Source organism: Sebastes fasciatus, chromosome 17, assembly GCF_043250625.1.
Source record: "Sebastes fasciatus isolate fSebFas1 chromosome 17, fSebFas1.pri, whole genome shotgun sequence".
Classification (NCBI taxonomy): Eukaryota; Metazoa; Chordata; class Actinopteri; order Perciformes; family Sebastidae; genus Sebastes; species Sebastes fasciatus.
Window position 1 is genome coordinate 17265055 of NC_133811.1, and position 16962 is coordinate 17282016.

The 16962-nt window shown below is 41.6% G+C and overlaps 1 protein-coding gene across 8 annotated transcripts in view; it reads left to right on the top strand.

The window, feature by feature from the left end:
* The first annotated feature begins 8071 nt into the window (after nt 1-8071).
* Nucleotides 8072-16962, top strand: part of kcnq4 (potassium voltage-gated channel subfamily Q member 4) — a 52733-nt gene continuing 43842 nt past the window's right edge. For 7 of the 8 annotated variants that reach the window (XM_074613817.1, XM_074613822.1, XM_074613816.1 and 4 more), the window contains exon 1: nt 8450-8901. In XM_074613817.1, coding sequence (XP_074469918.1) covers nt 8600-8901 — 302 coding nt within the window. In that variant the 5' untranslated portion in view covers nt 8450-8599. Of the gene's footprint in view, nt 8902-16962 lie in introns of all 8 variants that reach the window. The other variant, XM_074613819.1, reaches the window with a different exon arrangement.

Sequence of the window (16962 nt, forward strand, 5' to 3'; positions counted from 1 at the left end):
AAACATTAGTCAAACTGGAGGGCCCTGTCTTAATCGACTTAATCACTGAACAATAACAGCATTAATGAGTGCAGACTCATGCTCGGCTCTTTCTAATAAGAGCGGCGAGGATTGTGAGAATATTTGAGCTTAAGTCGAGCATGAAAAGGATTGTCTGGTGGTATTTTTCTTGGCTGGCTCGTCTGGTCAGATCAAGGCAACCTTGGCCGGATGGATCAGGGCTGACTGCTTTGGCTGCAGTCTGGACCTTGTGATTGGGCCACAAACACCAGTTGGTCTTACCAAGTTAGGGACAAACCCATAACAGGAGTGGACATCCACTTTGTGTTTGTCTTTTCTCCCTTGCTGAGGTGTCGGGAGAGTTTCTTTTAATCATCATCAAACCACAATGCAAGCTTTTCCCAGGTCCTGGCATTTCAGTGTTTTATAAGAATAATGTGACAGTTCAATGAGCCACATAATGAAATTATCTTATTCTTTATCTGCCTTCACAAGGAGCAGCAACAGAACGGTGAAATAGATTCACAACTACTCTATCCATTTTACAGTGCATTCAATTCAGGAAAGAAATGAAGGCCTTAAATTGTATTACAGTTTGTTTTTAAGGGGTATTAAATAGTATTCTTCTAGTCAAAAAAGACTGAATTTATGTCAATGTATTAATTCAGAATGACGATACTGTCAGATAAAATGCACCAAATACTTAAGTCTGAATTGATTTTAAAAACAAAACTATAATTTTTGCACAATGATTAACACTATAGCTGCTGACATGGAGCCTTGAAGGTGAGTCCAACAGTTCAATGATGCCTTCTTAATACACCACAGCCCAAATCATTCAGGTCAATTCAGGACAACTGAGAAACAATGGGCCTCATGCAGGAAGTCATGTATGAACAAATGTCCTCTTATTTCTGTTCTTATCCAAGATTCATTCTTATTTTGTTAGTACCTATTGAATTCTGGGATTCACCAATGTTTTGTCATTTTTGCTGCTCTTGCTCTTAGGTAAGAGAACATTTTAAGAGTAGTCGAGAGCGCTCTTAACAAGATGAGAAAAAAAAAAAATTTTTGTCCAATGCAAGAAAGCACAAGTTTTACATTTGAGGAACATAAAAAAACAGGAATATCATATAATCAAATTTAGATTAAAGTTTAAAATAGACCTTTATTACAAGTAACAGAGGCCGAGTTAATATGCACATGTGATAATACAATGTCTTATATAGTATTACAGAATGAATAAATATATTTGAGAACACTCCTAACTGTTTTCTACCCTTATCTGTTGTGTGCTATTCTGTTGCTATTCTTATATGTTTTAAAGTAATTATAATGATTGGATTATGTTATCTTATCACTTTTTTCTCTCCAATTCTTGGGCATGTGCCAGAGTTTGTGCACACGGCACAACACCTGCCCTTATATAGTGTTTAGGAGCATTACCTATGCTGATAATAAACAATCAGCCACATGCCTCCAATTTATGATCAAGTGGGATTCATCATTCAGCACACCTGGGTACGAGCAGATTTGGATGGTTAAGAACGTTTGGTGCATCTGGAGTTGACTTCTCTTATTTCTTCTCTTAACAGGAAATTAAGAGAAAATATAAGAGAGAAATTTAAGAGAATGTTGCTGCATGAGGCCCATTGTGTTTATGAGGCAAAAACAACTCAAATGAATCCTTCAGGCAGACTTTAACCTTTTAGGTCATCTGACATCTGTATGTTTTGAAATCAGCTCGGTTATAACACTCTTTAATACTTGTGTGTGTTCGCTCAATCTTTTTATAGCTCAGGGTTGTATGGGTTATGGTTGTTTTTGCATGACGGATCTGAAGTAGTGTCTACACCGCAGTCACCTCCACCCCACTAAATGGTTAGTAACATGCTGCACACTCCAACAGTAGTGGGAGCATGCTCCGTCACTCACTGCTGTAAAAACAACTAAGCGGTAGTAAATTACAAAGGATCGTTTGACTGGTCATGAATGGGCCTCTCAGTGAACTAGTGTAATTTCCTGACTTGAGTCACTGGATGTCGTGGTTGACATTTCACATATTCATGTTGCAGAATGGCAGATTGTTTAACAGAGGAAAAACTGCCTCACGTCAGTTGACATTTTTACAGCGTCCACATGTTGGTTGGAGTGTGTCGTTCAGCGGGCTCCAAACACAGCGCTGTTTCACTCGATGTCACTTCATCTCTCTTGAGACTGTAACCAGACGTACTGTATCACAACAACACAACAGACACTATATCAACAATTCATCCCTCCTCTATTAGTCCCTCTGATGTTTTCCATTTAGAAAAATCTGTTAAAGGGGAGGAACCAGATCAAAAGGAGAGGAGAAAAAAGATGAAATAAAGGCAAACAAGAGTGTGGTCTGGGAAAGCCATTAAGTGGCGTAAGTAAATGTCCAAGTGCGCAGCGGAAATAAAAGGTTGGTGGGGGTCGGACGCAGCGAGTTTGTACTGTACTATGTGTAACGCACAATTGCTGATGTGAGTATTTTTAAGTTCCCATATATTCCCTGAGTGGCTGTCGACTCCCGGAGCTCAGCGGGCTCTGTGGGGCGTGAGTGAATGCTCGCAGTGAGGAGTGCAGTGGAAAAACAACAGCGAGGGGAGAGGTGGGCGTGAAGGGAACAACAACAACAGCCGCCTCGGTCCGCTCTGGGTCATCCCCGACTGTAATTCCACCCTGACGGCCATCAAATCAGTGTATCTAAGTGTGCGTGAGCCCTTCCTTATGGTCTGCTTGTATACATTTATACACTGTTCCACATTCACATTTTACAGTCCGACCTTGCGCAGCTGTTGTGTGTTGTCACGGGGCGGCCTTTATCCCAGAGGCCACGTTGGATACTCTGCCCAGCTCCAAGTGTTGCTTACTGGGTGAAAGTACCACTGGAGCAGGGCTGGTACTGTAATAGAAAGAGGGGGTGTAGACTTTGATGTAAATCCCCGAGGGTATAGGAGCAGGGCCGGCCTGTCCGTTGACACCTTCCTCCTTCGTCGGCCCCTGCCTGGTTTGGACTGCTTAGAGGCGGAGAGGAAACCAGGCAAACAGAGAGAGGGAGTTGTATAGTGGGAGATTCCCAGTACAGGATGCCGTTGTGTTGATGTTTAGATAGCACCTCCTCCTTTCATCATGGGGTAATTAGGCTCCACAAGACTCTACTATTAGATGACCGTCTTCCCAGATTAGATCCCCGGTCCTTCATCTTTTTGTTGTTTATTACTATCCTAAGAAGGCAGAAATGTACACCTTTGCTTACACCTGTGGGAGGTGAATTTCACCTTTGCTTAAAGGCCCAGTCCTTCATTTTTTCACCATGTAAATTACACCTTAATTCACCTATAAGTCAAGAGTTTAAGTTATAAATTCAATATCAGCAGTTTATGTGCTTCTCAACTGATCATTATCCAAAATATAAAACAGGTTTACTACCATATTTAATGTTGAAATAAACAACATCTTAGCAGCTTTGAGTGAGGTGGATTTAGTCGTTGTCTGGAACCAGAACCAACAATCGATTTGGGCGTGATGGCTGGTTCAATTGTTGTCATTTGAATTTTGACGTTGGTGCGACGTATCCTGATAATCAGACTGAATCATCATTTTGTTGTGATCAGAGATGGGGGCAGCAATTCATGATAGGGGTAACACTATTGTGTTTCATCTGCTTACCCGTAGCCCCCTCCTTCCCCCTACCCATCAGTCCGTGTGTCTGGATGTGATTGTGCCTGTGTATGTCGCTTTTTGTCGTTCGTCTCCTGTCTGTCTGTCTCACACCGTTTTCCCCCCCGACTATGTTAAAGCGTCTTTGAGAATATTATAAAGCGCTATATAAATCTAATATATTATTATTATTATTATTATTGTTAACATTTATATCATGGATTGTGCCTTTAAAATTAGTTATGTATTTATGCAAATGGCACTCAGGGCTTTAGCATACTTTGCATCCTGCAATAGTTGTCAAATACAGTAAGCTGAAAAGATTATATGATTAATCTTTTTGTTACCATTTTCATAAAAATACTGTAATCTACAACAATGTAGGTGATTGTTTAGGTTTTGTTTCAAGCTAAAATTGCAAATATTCTGTGGTTCCAGCCTCTCAAATATGAGGATTTGCTGCTTTTCTCTGTTTTATATCATAGTAAATTAAACATCTTTGGATTTTGGACTGTTGGTTTGAAGACGTCAACTTGAGCTCCGGGAAATTGTAAAGGACATTGTTCATTACCGTCTGACACTTAAATTTCCTTACGCGGGATCAGTAGCATCTATCTTATCTTAAAAATAAATAAATAATGTATATATATATATATATATAAATCACTGTTTATACTGTTTTATTTTTGTGAAGGAAAAATGCTCAAAAAATATGTAGGATCCCAAATTGTTAATTATTTTTTAGAATCTGAGCTCGGCGGGGCAGAGTGACAATTTGCGCGGGAAGTAAGAAAAAAAGGAGAGAGGCAGAGACAGCGGCACACGGACAAAAGGCATTTCAATTAAGGGAACTTGGGATCCTAGTACCATTTTGCATCGTAACAATACAATAAAATAGGTGTTTGCTTTTGTTTAGTTTCAGTTTTGGCCCTTCAAGAGAAAAGGTTTGTGCACCCCTGGTCTAAATGATTAGTCAGTTAAAAAAATCTTATATCTATGTAATGAAAATAAATATTAGTTGCAGCTGAAGTCTATTCAAACAAACAAAAAACAAGTATCATGAATATATACTTTAAATACACAGGATCCTTTTGGACAAACTCCCCTCACATTTCAGACTGATTTGTCATGTTAACCAGTCTGTATTAAAACAGTCTGTAAGAAGTCCAGCTGTCAACAGTCAATTCCATTTTATAGCCGTCAGCGAGTCCATCAGTCAGTATGTGTGACGCTAAGTAAAGAGTTAAGGATTAGTGATGTTAAGTTATGTAATGGGAGTGGACCCTGGGAATAATGTCTAGATTTGTGACTTGTGAAAGACTCCAGCTGCTTTCTCTCACGTCATTCCACAGACCTGCTTGTTCCATAAGCAGCAGCCGCCGCCGCCGCCACAATGGACAGGAACGCACATAGTTAGCATGAGTGACCTGCCTCTGCTGCTGTTGTGTAACACAGATGTCTATGGTAGATGTTCCGTTTCTCTGTTTGATAAAGGCATTATGTGTATTTTTTATTAAGGAATAACTTTAAGTATCACAATAGTGTGAATAATGAGTCACTCAAGTTGGGACCAGAGATGTGAGCGATGAGGTGCTGGAGAAAGAAAGCCGCCTCCAAAACTCCTCATTTCTTTCCCTCCTCAGGAATTTAACTTCCATTAACCTCCAGGTTTACATCTGAGTGCTTCTGTTTTATCTGAATATATGGCTCAAAGACACACAACACTGTGAATTCCCTTGGCACTGAGGCCAGCGGGAGTTTTGGGGACCACCTCAACAATGCATTCCTCAGAGGCCCTCTGACAGGTGATCTCTCTGCAGGGCTCTGTGCTCCATGACCCCCAGTATATGTGTGTCATAACCACAGGCCCTCTGTGTGTGTCACAGTCATGGATTTAGAATGGTCCGTCCACTGAGATGCTGCTGTCGCTGTGTCCCCCCCTAGCTGCACCTGTCTCTGCTGTCCCAAACGCCTGTAGCCATGGATTCAAGCTCCCGCCCACAATAAACACAAGTGACATTTTCGCTTCAGAGGAAAACTGACCAGTAAAAAAGTGTGTTTTGGAATACTTAGAGAAGGTCAGGGGCACTTTCACCCTTATAAACTACTCCCTGGATAGTTTATGATACAGCATAGGTGCATATGCACAAGCAGCAGCTCTTATCAAAGGTATCAGTGCTACCAGAAACCTCATTCTTCCGGGAAAGCTTTTCATACAAACCTTCGTAAAATTTTTGTTCTCCAAAAACGTTTTGTGAGGATTGCAACTCGATCAGAGTCACACATCTCCTCTACTCCTCTATTTAAGAAACTCCACATTCTTACTATTTATGATATGAATATTTCTCAAATATGTGTTTTTATTTATAAGATACTTTCTGGTGGGAATATTCCTGAGCAGTTCAAGACCTATTTTAAAACAAATTCTCAGGTCCATTCTCACTCAACCCGTCAATCTCTAAATCTTCATCCTCCTAAATTCCTCACTAGTAGAGGTCAATTATTGATAAGATTTAGGGGAACCAAATTATGGAGTAGCTTTTCACATCTATCAATAAACTGTTCATCTGTCAAATGTTTCAAAAGTCGCTTAAAGGGTCATTTAATTGAATTGCTGTCTTGTAATTGCTTTTCCGCCATGTTGTCCATGTATCTGTTTTTATGTTTTCTATTTTTTCCCACTCACAATGTTGTTTGGTTACGATTGCCCAGAAATCATTAGAGATATTTAAATCAATATCCTCCTCCTAAACACTAACCATACACTTCCACGCAACACACACACACACACACACACACACACACACACACACACACACTTATCTTTTTTGATATATTTACTGTATTGTTATTGTTGTTATTATATATATCTTGTCCCAATTGTTTGTTATCACTATTATGTAGTCATATTATTTCTTTATATTAATCTTGTCTCTGGGTGGAGGCTTCAGATAAACCCAGTGTTTTTTGTGCCTCTTCCTGCACTGTATATTATTCATTTATTTGTTTGTTATGTTGTATAGTCTTAAATTGTGCAAAACAAATAAACAAAGCTTCAGAAAACCCCAGCCACTGCGCGCATCTCCACTCTCATCCCCATCCCATCCTCGCCTCTCTCCAACGCTTCTCTTTCTGAACACCAACTCACCAGAGAGAGAGAGAGAGAGAGAGAGAGAGAGAGAGCTGGTTGTGTGTTGGCTAAACTGTAAAAAAAAGATGGGGAATATCTTTAGAGAGGGAAGTCTTACATAAGGATGGTGAACAACTCTAAATTCAGTGTAATGTGGATTTATGTTGAAAAAATATTCATCCTTCCTGAAAGCATCCCACAAAATGTCCATTATGAAGCTCAAAATGCATATTTTCAAATCAGTTACACAGACAACCTTAAAACCCCTGGTGAATAGACTCAAACACTTTCAAACAAATGTGTTATCAAATGTGTAGTACCTTGTTCATGTTTTATATGACACAACATTTGTCTGTAACACAGATGACAAAATAATGAATCAAATGTTTATTTTCATTAAAATATTTAAAAAGTCATTAGAGCTTAAAGGTCCCATATCATGCTCATTTTCAGGTTCATACTTGTATTTTGTGTTTCTACTAGAACATGTTTACATGCTGTAATGTTAAAAAAAAACTTTATTTTCCTCATACTGTCAGCCTGAATATACCTGTATTTACCCTCTGTCTGAAACGCTCCGTTTTAGCGCATTTTGACGGAATTGCAAAAGAATTGCGTTGCTAGGCAACAGCTTGGGTCCATGTGTACTTCCTGTCAGCTGATGTCATTCACATACACCGCAACCAGGAAATAAACTGGGACACATTTAGAATGTTTACGTTTAAAACGGTGAAATGGTCTAAACATTGTAGATTTGTGACATCACAAATGGACAGAAATCCAAACGTCTTGTTTCAAACGCATGGTTTCTGAATACGGACTGTGTGTATTTATCTGTGGATTGAGCGTTTTGATACTTTCACAGTATTTATATATCACTTAAACCTGCTTTATAATATAAAAGACATGAAAATCTCACTTTTCACAATATGGGACCTTTAAGCTTGGGAATTTATGAATTTAGCACATTTAGGGGGGATATTATGGTAGCAACTAAATTATTTATCAAAAAAGAAAACTGATTTCTTCACTTTTTGGTTGACATGAAATGTACCCCTAATTATAGAATGACTCAGGGTTTCTTTGTAAGCGTTTCTCAAACCAGATGCAAAGGCCTTTCTACAGAGTTTGTCATTGTTGGTCATCCTCGTTTCTTGACATCACACACTGGATGGTCTCCACTTCTTCTTCTGCTCCTCTCCTACCCCTCCCTCCAGGCTGCAGGAGCTGAGGAGCGCTGGACCACAGAGACGCACCAGAGAGAGGAGAGAGAGCAGGCTGATGTTGACGACTCTCACTCTGCCAGTTCAACACTATAGGAACAGCTTAGACGCACTTAATGACAGGCTGGATATAGTTGGTTTGGAGATGCATGTCCACTGCATGAGCACTGTGCTCTGCAGCCTTGTTTAGTGATTTAGTGACTGCGCGTTTTCAAGTGTATTTATGGTAATATGTTTTACTTGATTGAGTGCAAAGTGATGGCAGGTCTTTCCATGTGTTCGTGGAGTTAGTGTTTACTTGTGATATTACTTCTCACTTCTGACTCTCTTATAACGATGAAGGTCACGATTCAGCGACGCACTTATTTCTTCTGCGAGCGCGACTTGATTTACAGATAACTTTTAAATCTTAAAACCAGAGCAGGGATGTTATTTACTCACGTGTTTTGACTAGTTTTAGTCCACTTTTATAGGCAAACCGGACTATGACTCGGTCAAAACTTCTGCTCCTGTGTGGGTGATCCAGTGAGAAGTGTCAGATCATATAACCAGTCTGAAGATGTTAGGAAGTCCGTCCAACAACGGCGGCATCAGGATGCTGGTGCCCCCGGATGCGAGCGACGACAGGCGGGTAGAGTTCGTGGCTCTCACCGCTGTCCACACGGAGAGAAGCGAGCCGTCCAGTCCGGAGCGCGGACAGCCGTCTCACCGCACCGGTCTGCTGGGCACCCCGCGACCAGGACCGCCTGGACCCAGGGCCAACTCCGCCGCTTCAAACAAAAGCTACAGAAAGTTGCAGAACTGCATGTACAACGTGCTGGAAAGACCAAGAGGATGGGCGTTCATCTACCATGCATTCATGTAAGTGTATAACATCTTTTTTTTTTTTTTTTTATTGGTAAGTGACCAAATTAAAGCTCAACATTTGGCTTTTTTTTTTTTTTTTTTCTCTAATAACTTTTTTTAAAGGGACTGTTTGTAAGAATCAGGAGAGTCGATTTCCACTCATTACATGCATACAGTCTTTTCAAAATAAACTTCCGTCTTCAAAGGAAACAACTTCCTTAGGTTTAGGCAACAAAACTACTAGTTTGGCTTAAAATAACTCTGGAAGTGGCGTTACTTGAAAGGGACCGTTAAGTCAACGAAAGTCAGCGTCGGGCTCGAGCTTGCTCACTCTACATAGACATGAACGGGCATCGCTCAAAACAGTGAGGCGACACACATCAGCTAAAAGCACAATATCACTCTATATTTCAGCTGCTTGGCAGTAATGTTAGGTGGCCAGATGAAGGTCTCTCCATGAATCAATGCTGACCCTAGTGTTGGCTTTTCCTGCCTCAGCCTCCGCGGCTGAAGCAAGAAGAGAAACGTTATCGTCTCCGACCGCGTGCCGGTGTCTCCCTCTGGCACCCGGTCGGAGACGATAACGTTTCTCGCTGCGGAGCCCCGTCACTTCACAAGACACGGAAAACCTCTGTTGGTCTGGAGGAGCTGCAGCAGTTATTTCTGCACAAATGTCCAGAAATAAATGCTGCAGATCACCAGATATTCTCAGAGCTACGAAGTCTTCTGCAGTGTGTAGTGTGCGCGCATGCACGTGTAGAGGTGGAGCGAGACAGCGAGAATGTGCGCGGTGTGTGAATGAAGGCAAGCAGGCAGAGGAGCAGAGACTCCGGCCACACGCGAGCTCGGTGGGATCCCGACCTGGTAGATTTATACGTGTAAGAAGTTACAAACAGTCCCTTTAAGTCTGGTAAAGTTAGTGAGCGAAGCCACATGCTGCGAGATATAGGGGACTTGTTTCCAATCATGTGTTTTGATCAGCAAGTCATTTGATGCATTTTTCCAATTAACCGAGCAGAGTTGCTTATGCAGGCAATTAGCTTGGTCATGTGCCATACATCATCACAACATGGGGTCTTCAGTTCAATTTCCCCTTGTGTCTGTCTGATTAAATCATCAGGACGACCCTGGATAAATTGACTTTGTCCAAATCCACAGGGGGTAATTGGCATTTTTAACAATCAAAATCCCCTTGTAAACATGTCTGATGTCTGTTAGTTGTACTTTCTGTAAGCTGGCATGCTTGACTAATGATGGAGAGGTGTGAATGATGTACTGGGAAGGTTTGTTATGGCAGTAAGTGAGAGGAGGAAGGGGGTGTAAGTGTGGTTGAAAACTTTATTTAGTTGTTTGTTGCATCATTTTTCTGACAGGTGAAGTAAATAATGCATTAGTAAAAAAAAAAAAAAAACAGCCTTGAGCGTATTCTGAACCCGTTATTACATGACAGCTTTTTAACCAGATGAAGAATAATCTTGCACTAAACATGGAGCTCAAACTGAAGCAACTCCCCAGCTGTAGAAGTATTCTGTCAGGGCTTTAATGTAGCCGTGTGCCATATGCTCTATAATGTATACAACATGTAAACACTGCGATGACTGTTCCCCAACAGCTCAGGACTAATATGTGAAAGATGCACTCATTATTTGTCCCAACCATATTGTCATTTGGTTGAATGTGCACCAGATTTAAATGTAACCTCTTTCATAACTTCCTCTGGACGCTTTGTGTGAATGGTAGGCCTAAGTGTCGATTAAAAGTCAAAGTTCACTCAGTGAATATTTACCCTTTTCTAAGTGTGTCATCACTGTCTTTTTAAGCCCGGGGCAGTTGTGCCCGAGCAGCTGTCCCCCAGCTGCGTCTGGCACATAGTGGACAGAGCATTATGTGTGGGAGCTCCTTGGACCGGGCCGTGCTTTCCGTGTCGTTGTTTAGACAAATGCAGCAGTCTCCCTGCCAATGCCATCATGTGTTTATAACAGGGAAATCCCACTGCAGCGCTTCCTTACATGTGTTCTCATCATATACCGTCGGCACATTAGTGAGTGCAGATCAGCAAAGTCTCACTTTGTCCTCCAGCTCTTTCACTTCTCTTTATTTGTTTCTGCCTTTTCCGTTCCCATGGGACTCTGCAGCACACACAGATGTCGTGTACGTCCGCCCTCATTGAGAGCGGTGGCCTTTGCAAAGTAGTTGCGGGTGACATTCTCCCTGTAAATGTACAGGTTGTCCAAATGCATGGCAGCCGTGCCATTGTTGTATTTCTCTGTCGGAGAGGCAGGGCAGGCGCTCCGACGTGCCCAGATCATGTTTCAGATGCCACGGCCTCAAAGACGGAGCCGGACTGACTTTGGCAGTGAGCTGCCTCTGTGATGGACTGTTTTATGTCGCTGCCTTAACAGATTGCAAAATGTACCTGAGACTAAAATCTTGACAGGCTTTTATAAAAAATCCTCGCAATTTGACGTGCATGTTGAGTGGGGGGTTACCGCTTTTATTGTTGTAGTCTAGGTAACGTGATATCATATCCGTTCCGTATCCGTCAACCAAAACAAACCGCAGTCTAAAGCAGCTAGCCAAAACTAGAAAAAGTCGCAGAGTCCGCGTGGATACGACCTGCACCCTCACATTTTAAATCCGAAGTGGTAAACACTACACATACAGTAAAGTATGGAAACACTTTGGGTTTCACACATTGCCAGGAAAAGCAGAGCTAGACATCGTGGCTAAAGCTGCATGCTAACTCTGTCATGGACAGGAAACGTTATCGTATTGCGGTAACATGCGGTCAAGCCAGACGTCACGCTCATCTCCGTGGTCAAATCGGCCGACGCTACAACTGTAGAGCACTCATATACTGACATTTATGTTAAATGCATTCAAACGGCCCCAATGGGCACGTGTGACTACGTCCGGTTTTCAAAATAAAGAGTTAACAAAGGGAACTGTATATACAAAATACATATATGGATATAAGATTGATTGGGCTATATTCACCAGAAGTATAAAACATTACATGTCCCTCATAAATTAAAAAGAAAATGCCACTAACTTGTGAGGGAAATGTCTTTTTTTTGGGTTGCTGGAAAAAAAAAAAAAAAGAATGCCTGACTGACTGATATACAGTATTTGACTTCAGGACATCTCGGACTACATACATGATGAAAATCAAAAAAATTTTACTGCATGAATTTTGATATTTTCCAAAGTAAAAGTCCCATTAAGTGTATGATTCACCTTTTTCCCATGGTCTGCTGATAAAAAAGTTAACAAAAATCGCAATAAATCGTAATATCGAATCAGCACCCATGAAAGTATCGAATCGGGAGATAGGTGTATCGTCCCAGGCCTAATGTTGAGTGCACATATGTCTAGCTGAATGCATCATTCCCATTATACCGTATCGCCCTGAGCTGTGCATTTGTTTTGATTAATTACATGTGAGGCGCTCACCATGCTGAGAGCTCTACCACGTGTGAGGAAAACTCATTGTACGATGAAGCTCAATTAAGGCGGCGTTGATCTATTGTAATTAAATTGAGCCATACACTGCTGTGTGGGGCGCTGTGCTAACTTCCCTTGATCCTTTAATTAGTCCTGAATTGTAATGGGGGACGCTGAAACAGATGCGTTGCTTCTGGAGAGCTTCTCATCACAGGTTGGAGCGTGTATGGGAAAGGGGTGAAGTCGCTCTCCGCTGTAATGTCTCTCCACGGGCATCCACTTAAGTCACACCTCACCCCTCCTTGATGCTGTCGCAGCTGCACATAAGATGCATCCTCATATAGACAGATTTCCCCCCTAGATGAAGGTCTTGGGTAACTTTAACATCCTGCCTTCTAAACGGTTCAGGTTACATTATTGTAAACTGTTTTACATCTGTTTGTCGACTGTCTCCTGTGGACGAGACACTTCTTCAAACACTCACTACTGCAAGTGTAACAGCTGTATGCTAATTCAGAGCTGGCGCTGAGTTCCTCCTCTCCTCTCCTCTCCTCTCCTCTCCTCTCCTCTCCTCTCCTCTCCTCTTCTCTCCTCTTCTGTCCTCTCCTCTCCTCTCCTCTCCGCTCCTCTTATGTGAGCAGACTAAGCCAAAAGCCTTGTTTTCTAAATTTCCAACAAAAGGGAGGGAGGGAGCTTTAAGGAGGCAGAAACTTGTTAAAAGAGACAATAGTGTTCCCGGAAACTTCTGTGAATCTGTGAAAAGAGTTCCTCCGCCAACCACCGGTTGCTTAGACGACACTGCAGGGGCTTACGTTCGCCGGCGCTCTGGTTCAAATCGTGCTTGCGAGAAATGTCAAGTGCCGCTTGTTCTGTTATGGTCCCTTCACTCACTCACAGTAAAAGCTCAGGACCTCTTTGTCACCTTTGAATCCCTTCTTTTTGTTACATCCGCTGTAAAACTACAATGTCAACAGAAAGGTTAGTCTGCTTGTCTGAGCTGGTTAAGTCCTTTTAAAGTTTGTTCAAACACCAGCGGCGCAGCAAGACAGTTTGGATCTGTATAGTTCAGACACATATAGCATTGTGTCGTACTTAATGTGTAAACAGTATCTGTGTGTATTTTAGAGTAGCTATTGATAAGGATTGCAACTACTGATTATTTTCATTATTGATTCATCTGTCAGATTATTTTTTTGATTAACTGTTTAGTTTGTGAAAACTGTGAAAATAGTGATGATAGCCGTGATTCCAACAAGAAGTTCCTGGTAATCTCAGTCCCGGGACTACTTTTCAAGGAACTAAAAGGTTCCTTCAGCCCATTGTTGTCTGCGTTTCCATATGTGCGTTTCCGTTTTTTTCAAATGAGTCAGGAAGAGAACAGCAAAGCCTAACTTTACTTTTAATGTCATCAAACAAAGAGAAATGCTCTCCCCTCATCCTAAATGGTTCTAAATCAATACTAGAGTACTTCCTTGTTTATGACTGAAGCGGTACAGTTGAAGCAGCGGTGCTGTGTGTGTGTTTCACCAATCAGCGACGGTCATCCCTTAAAGCTCCTGTACCTTCTGAAAGTACTACCTCCCCGACCTGGGCCTTTTTTGGGGGGGAAAAGTCCTTGGAAAATTCCCCCAGAACTTAATTTAGACCCTGGTCCCTGCGGTCGAAACGCAATGAGTTCCTCAAAAGGTTCCTAGTTCCGGGGGGAAAGTTCCTGCGGTCGAAATGGGACAAAGTGACATTTTCAAATATCTTCTTTTTTTCTGACAAACAGTTTAAACCCGAAGATATTAAGTCTACAATGATACAAAACAGAGAAAAGAATCAGATAATTATTGGCATTTTTTCTTAATAATGGATTTATATGACTAATTGATTATCAGAATACCGCACTAGTTGATAAATCATCTAATCATTTCCTCTTTACTGTTGGTCCTGTCATCTCTCTGTGTGTTAACCTTCCTATAAGCTTGGCAGATGAACATTCAGAGGTTTCGGTTTCAGTGTTTCCCCTGACCTTTGACCTCTCACTCATTTCCACCATAGGCATTGCCACATATAGACCTATCACATGAGGCCGCCTGTTTAGCCCACAGTAATTTGTCCCAGCATGAGGTCCTTTGGGGCCGTGGAACTCCAGTCTAAAATCAGGCTACCGTCCCCCCATCGGTCACACTACTCTCTGCCAAACTAATACCAGCACTGTGGAAACACCCAACAAGTCATGTCATGTCTTGATCTTGGCTTTGGATGCCATACTTTATCTTAGTCTCTGGCTGGGTCCAGCGTTCCCCTGGCTGGACCCCAGCCTGAATATACAGTAATAGTGCATGTGGATGTGCAAAAAAAGCGGTCAAGGCCGAGCACTGATCAGCCAGAGTGATTGATTGGTTCTAAGGAGGGTGAAAATATACCGGTCATGTATTATTGATGTGTTACAGCAGGAGGAGCAGAGATGTGGAGCAAAATTATAACATGGATGTTTTAGACTTGAGCAGTATCACCATCAGTATTAGTGGAGCGGAGAGAAATGTCTTAACAAGTAGTTGCTGAACCTGCTGACAGGCTGATTTAGAAGTTAGCAAATTTTCAAGAAACATCTCCCTGCAGAGCCGGAGAGCCCCCGCAGACCCGGAGTTTTAGAAATACGCATGAGCGAGTTTAAACAGCAACAGATGGAAATAATCTGTTTAAAATACTAGTGAAAAATTAATAAAGACAGCGCTATTCTTATTTAAATGCAGAGCTCTAAAATGATATTTTAACGTTGCGTTTATTATTTGCCGGTGACGACATTATACCTAACTAGGTGTCAGCTAATTTGAGTTTCAATGCTGCTAACGTTTTGATAACCCTACGCAGTGGTTTATTTAATGTTTTTAAGCTCATGTTATCTGGCTCCCTTCAATGAATAATGTCAGCCTATCCATTGTAACGCCCTGGGAACCAGCTATAACTTGGGGTATCGTTAAGGTTTGGGCACAAAAACAACTTGCTTAGGTTTAGGGAATGATCAAGGTATGGGTTAAAATAAGTGCTTTGTTAAGATTAGGGGACCTTCACCGGCGTGGTTACAGTGATAACCACGTGCTTAAGGATCAGGAATGATTGTGGTCATAGTTAAAAGAAACCAATGTTGACTGTCGGTTGGAAACAACGATCTCTCGCAGACTTTGGCGCTTTATAATAACACCACCTGAATTCCTCGTTTGCTCCCGTCACAATTACTGCAGTCATGCTTTAGAGGACTTTGTCGCTTGGATGTAAACATATGTTGGTTTGGGGGACTTGTTGAAATGGCTGTTTCTGTTGTTTTTCCCTTACAAACTGAAGTTGCAGAGTTTACCAAAGATGAAGGATCTGACAAAAAGACGTTATTGAGTTGCATCATAGAAAGTGTAGGATCAAGTGTTTATAGAGCTTTACCCATACCAGGGACTAAAAGTGAGGATATCTTGGCCTCGGCTGCTTCGATTTTGGCCATTCTGTTTTGAATTTGTCTCCTGTGAGTCGCCCAACTTCATGCAACTTCATTACTAAATCACTGGAGTGCCACTTTAAGATGTCTTTCTTGCAAGCTGCACATTTGGATGTGAACCGGATGTGTTTACTGGATGTAAACAAATACACATCACTCTGCAGTAATTGAATGTATAATGAGAGAAGACTTTAGTGTTTGCAAATCTGTTGCAGCTTTTAATAATGCATTGTTTATGCCAATAAAGAAATGATCATCAGTCGAACATTAGAGTTATTTCTCTCTCCCTCTCTTTGATCTGAAACAGTAGCTTCACAAATTTCCAAACTAAACTCCTGATAAATCTTTGCCAGATAAAGCCTTCAGTCTCCGTGGCGTGTGGGAATTCCTTCACTTTAACCTTTTATGGCACAAGCACCAGTGATGGTTTCTGTTTATGAAAGCTTGAGCCTAAAGCCACATTATTTATAGATGTGGAGGGAGATACCCACAACAGGACTCGCAGCCTAATGCTCTCTATAACCTCTCCACTGATGGTTTTGTCAAAGAGGTTTTGAAATATCTGTCTTTGGTTAATTCTTCACACATCCTTTGTGCTGCACACAGAATGCAGCTTGCAAGCTTTTCATTAAAGGTGAATTGCCTTTGTGACATTATTAAACTCATTTAGCTCCAACAGCTTGTTGATTGAATGTGTTCCCTCTATCCTTGCAGTTTTCCCTCCCTCTGAACCCGGTCTGAGCTAATCTACTTTCTCACCTGGGTCACGGAAACAGTCTCCAGGTTTTCAACCACGCGACACAAAATCCACTAAACCCTCCCCGCCCCCCCGCTTTGGCATCCTTTAAAAACCACTGACGCGTTTGGTGTTGGACCTTTTTTTAATTATTAATGGTCAGAAAATAGCTTTTTGTTTTGTTGTTTGCATTTTCAGTCAGCGCATGAATGTGTTTTTATTGATGACTAAGTAGGAGAGAAAGAAGGGTGTAGTGGAGAGGGACGCCATAAAACGGCGACGGGAGAAAGCCACTCGGCACTTTGTGCAGGGTTTTAACCTGCTCAGGACTGCAGATTGGATGCTTGTTGTTCATTTACCGCTGCTGTTTTTTTTATCTGTTCACCTCAGCAGGTTGTGTAAATTCTGCTCCATTAAGGAT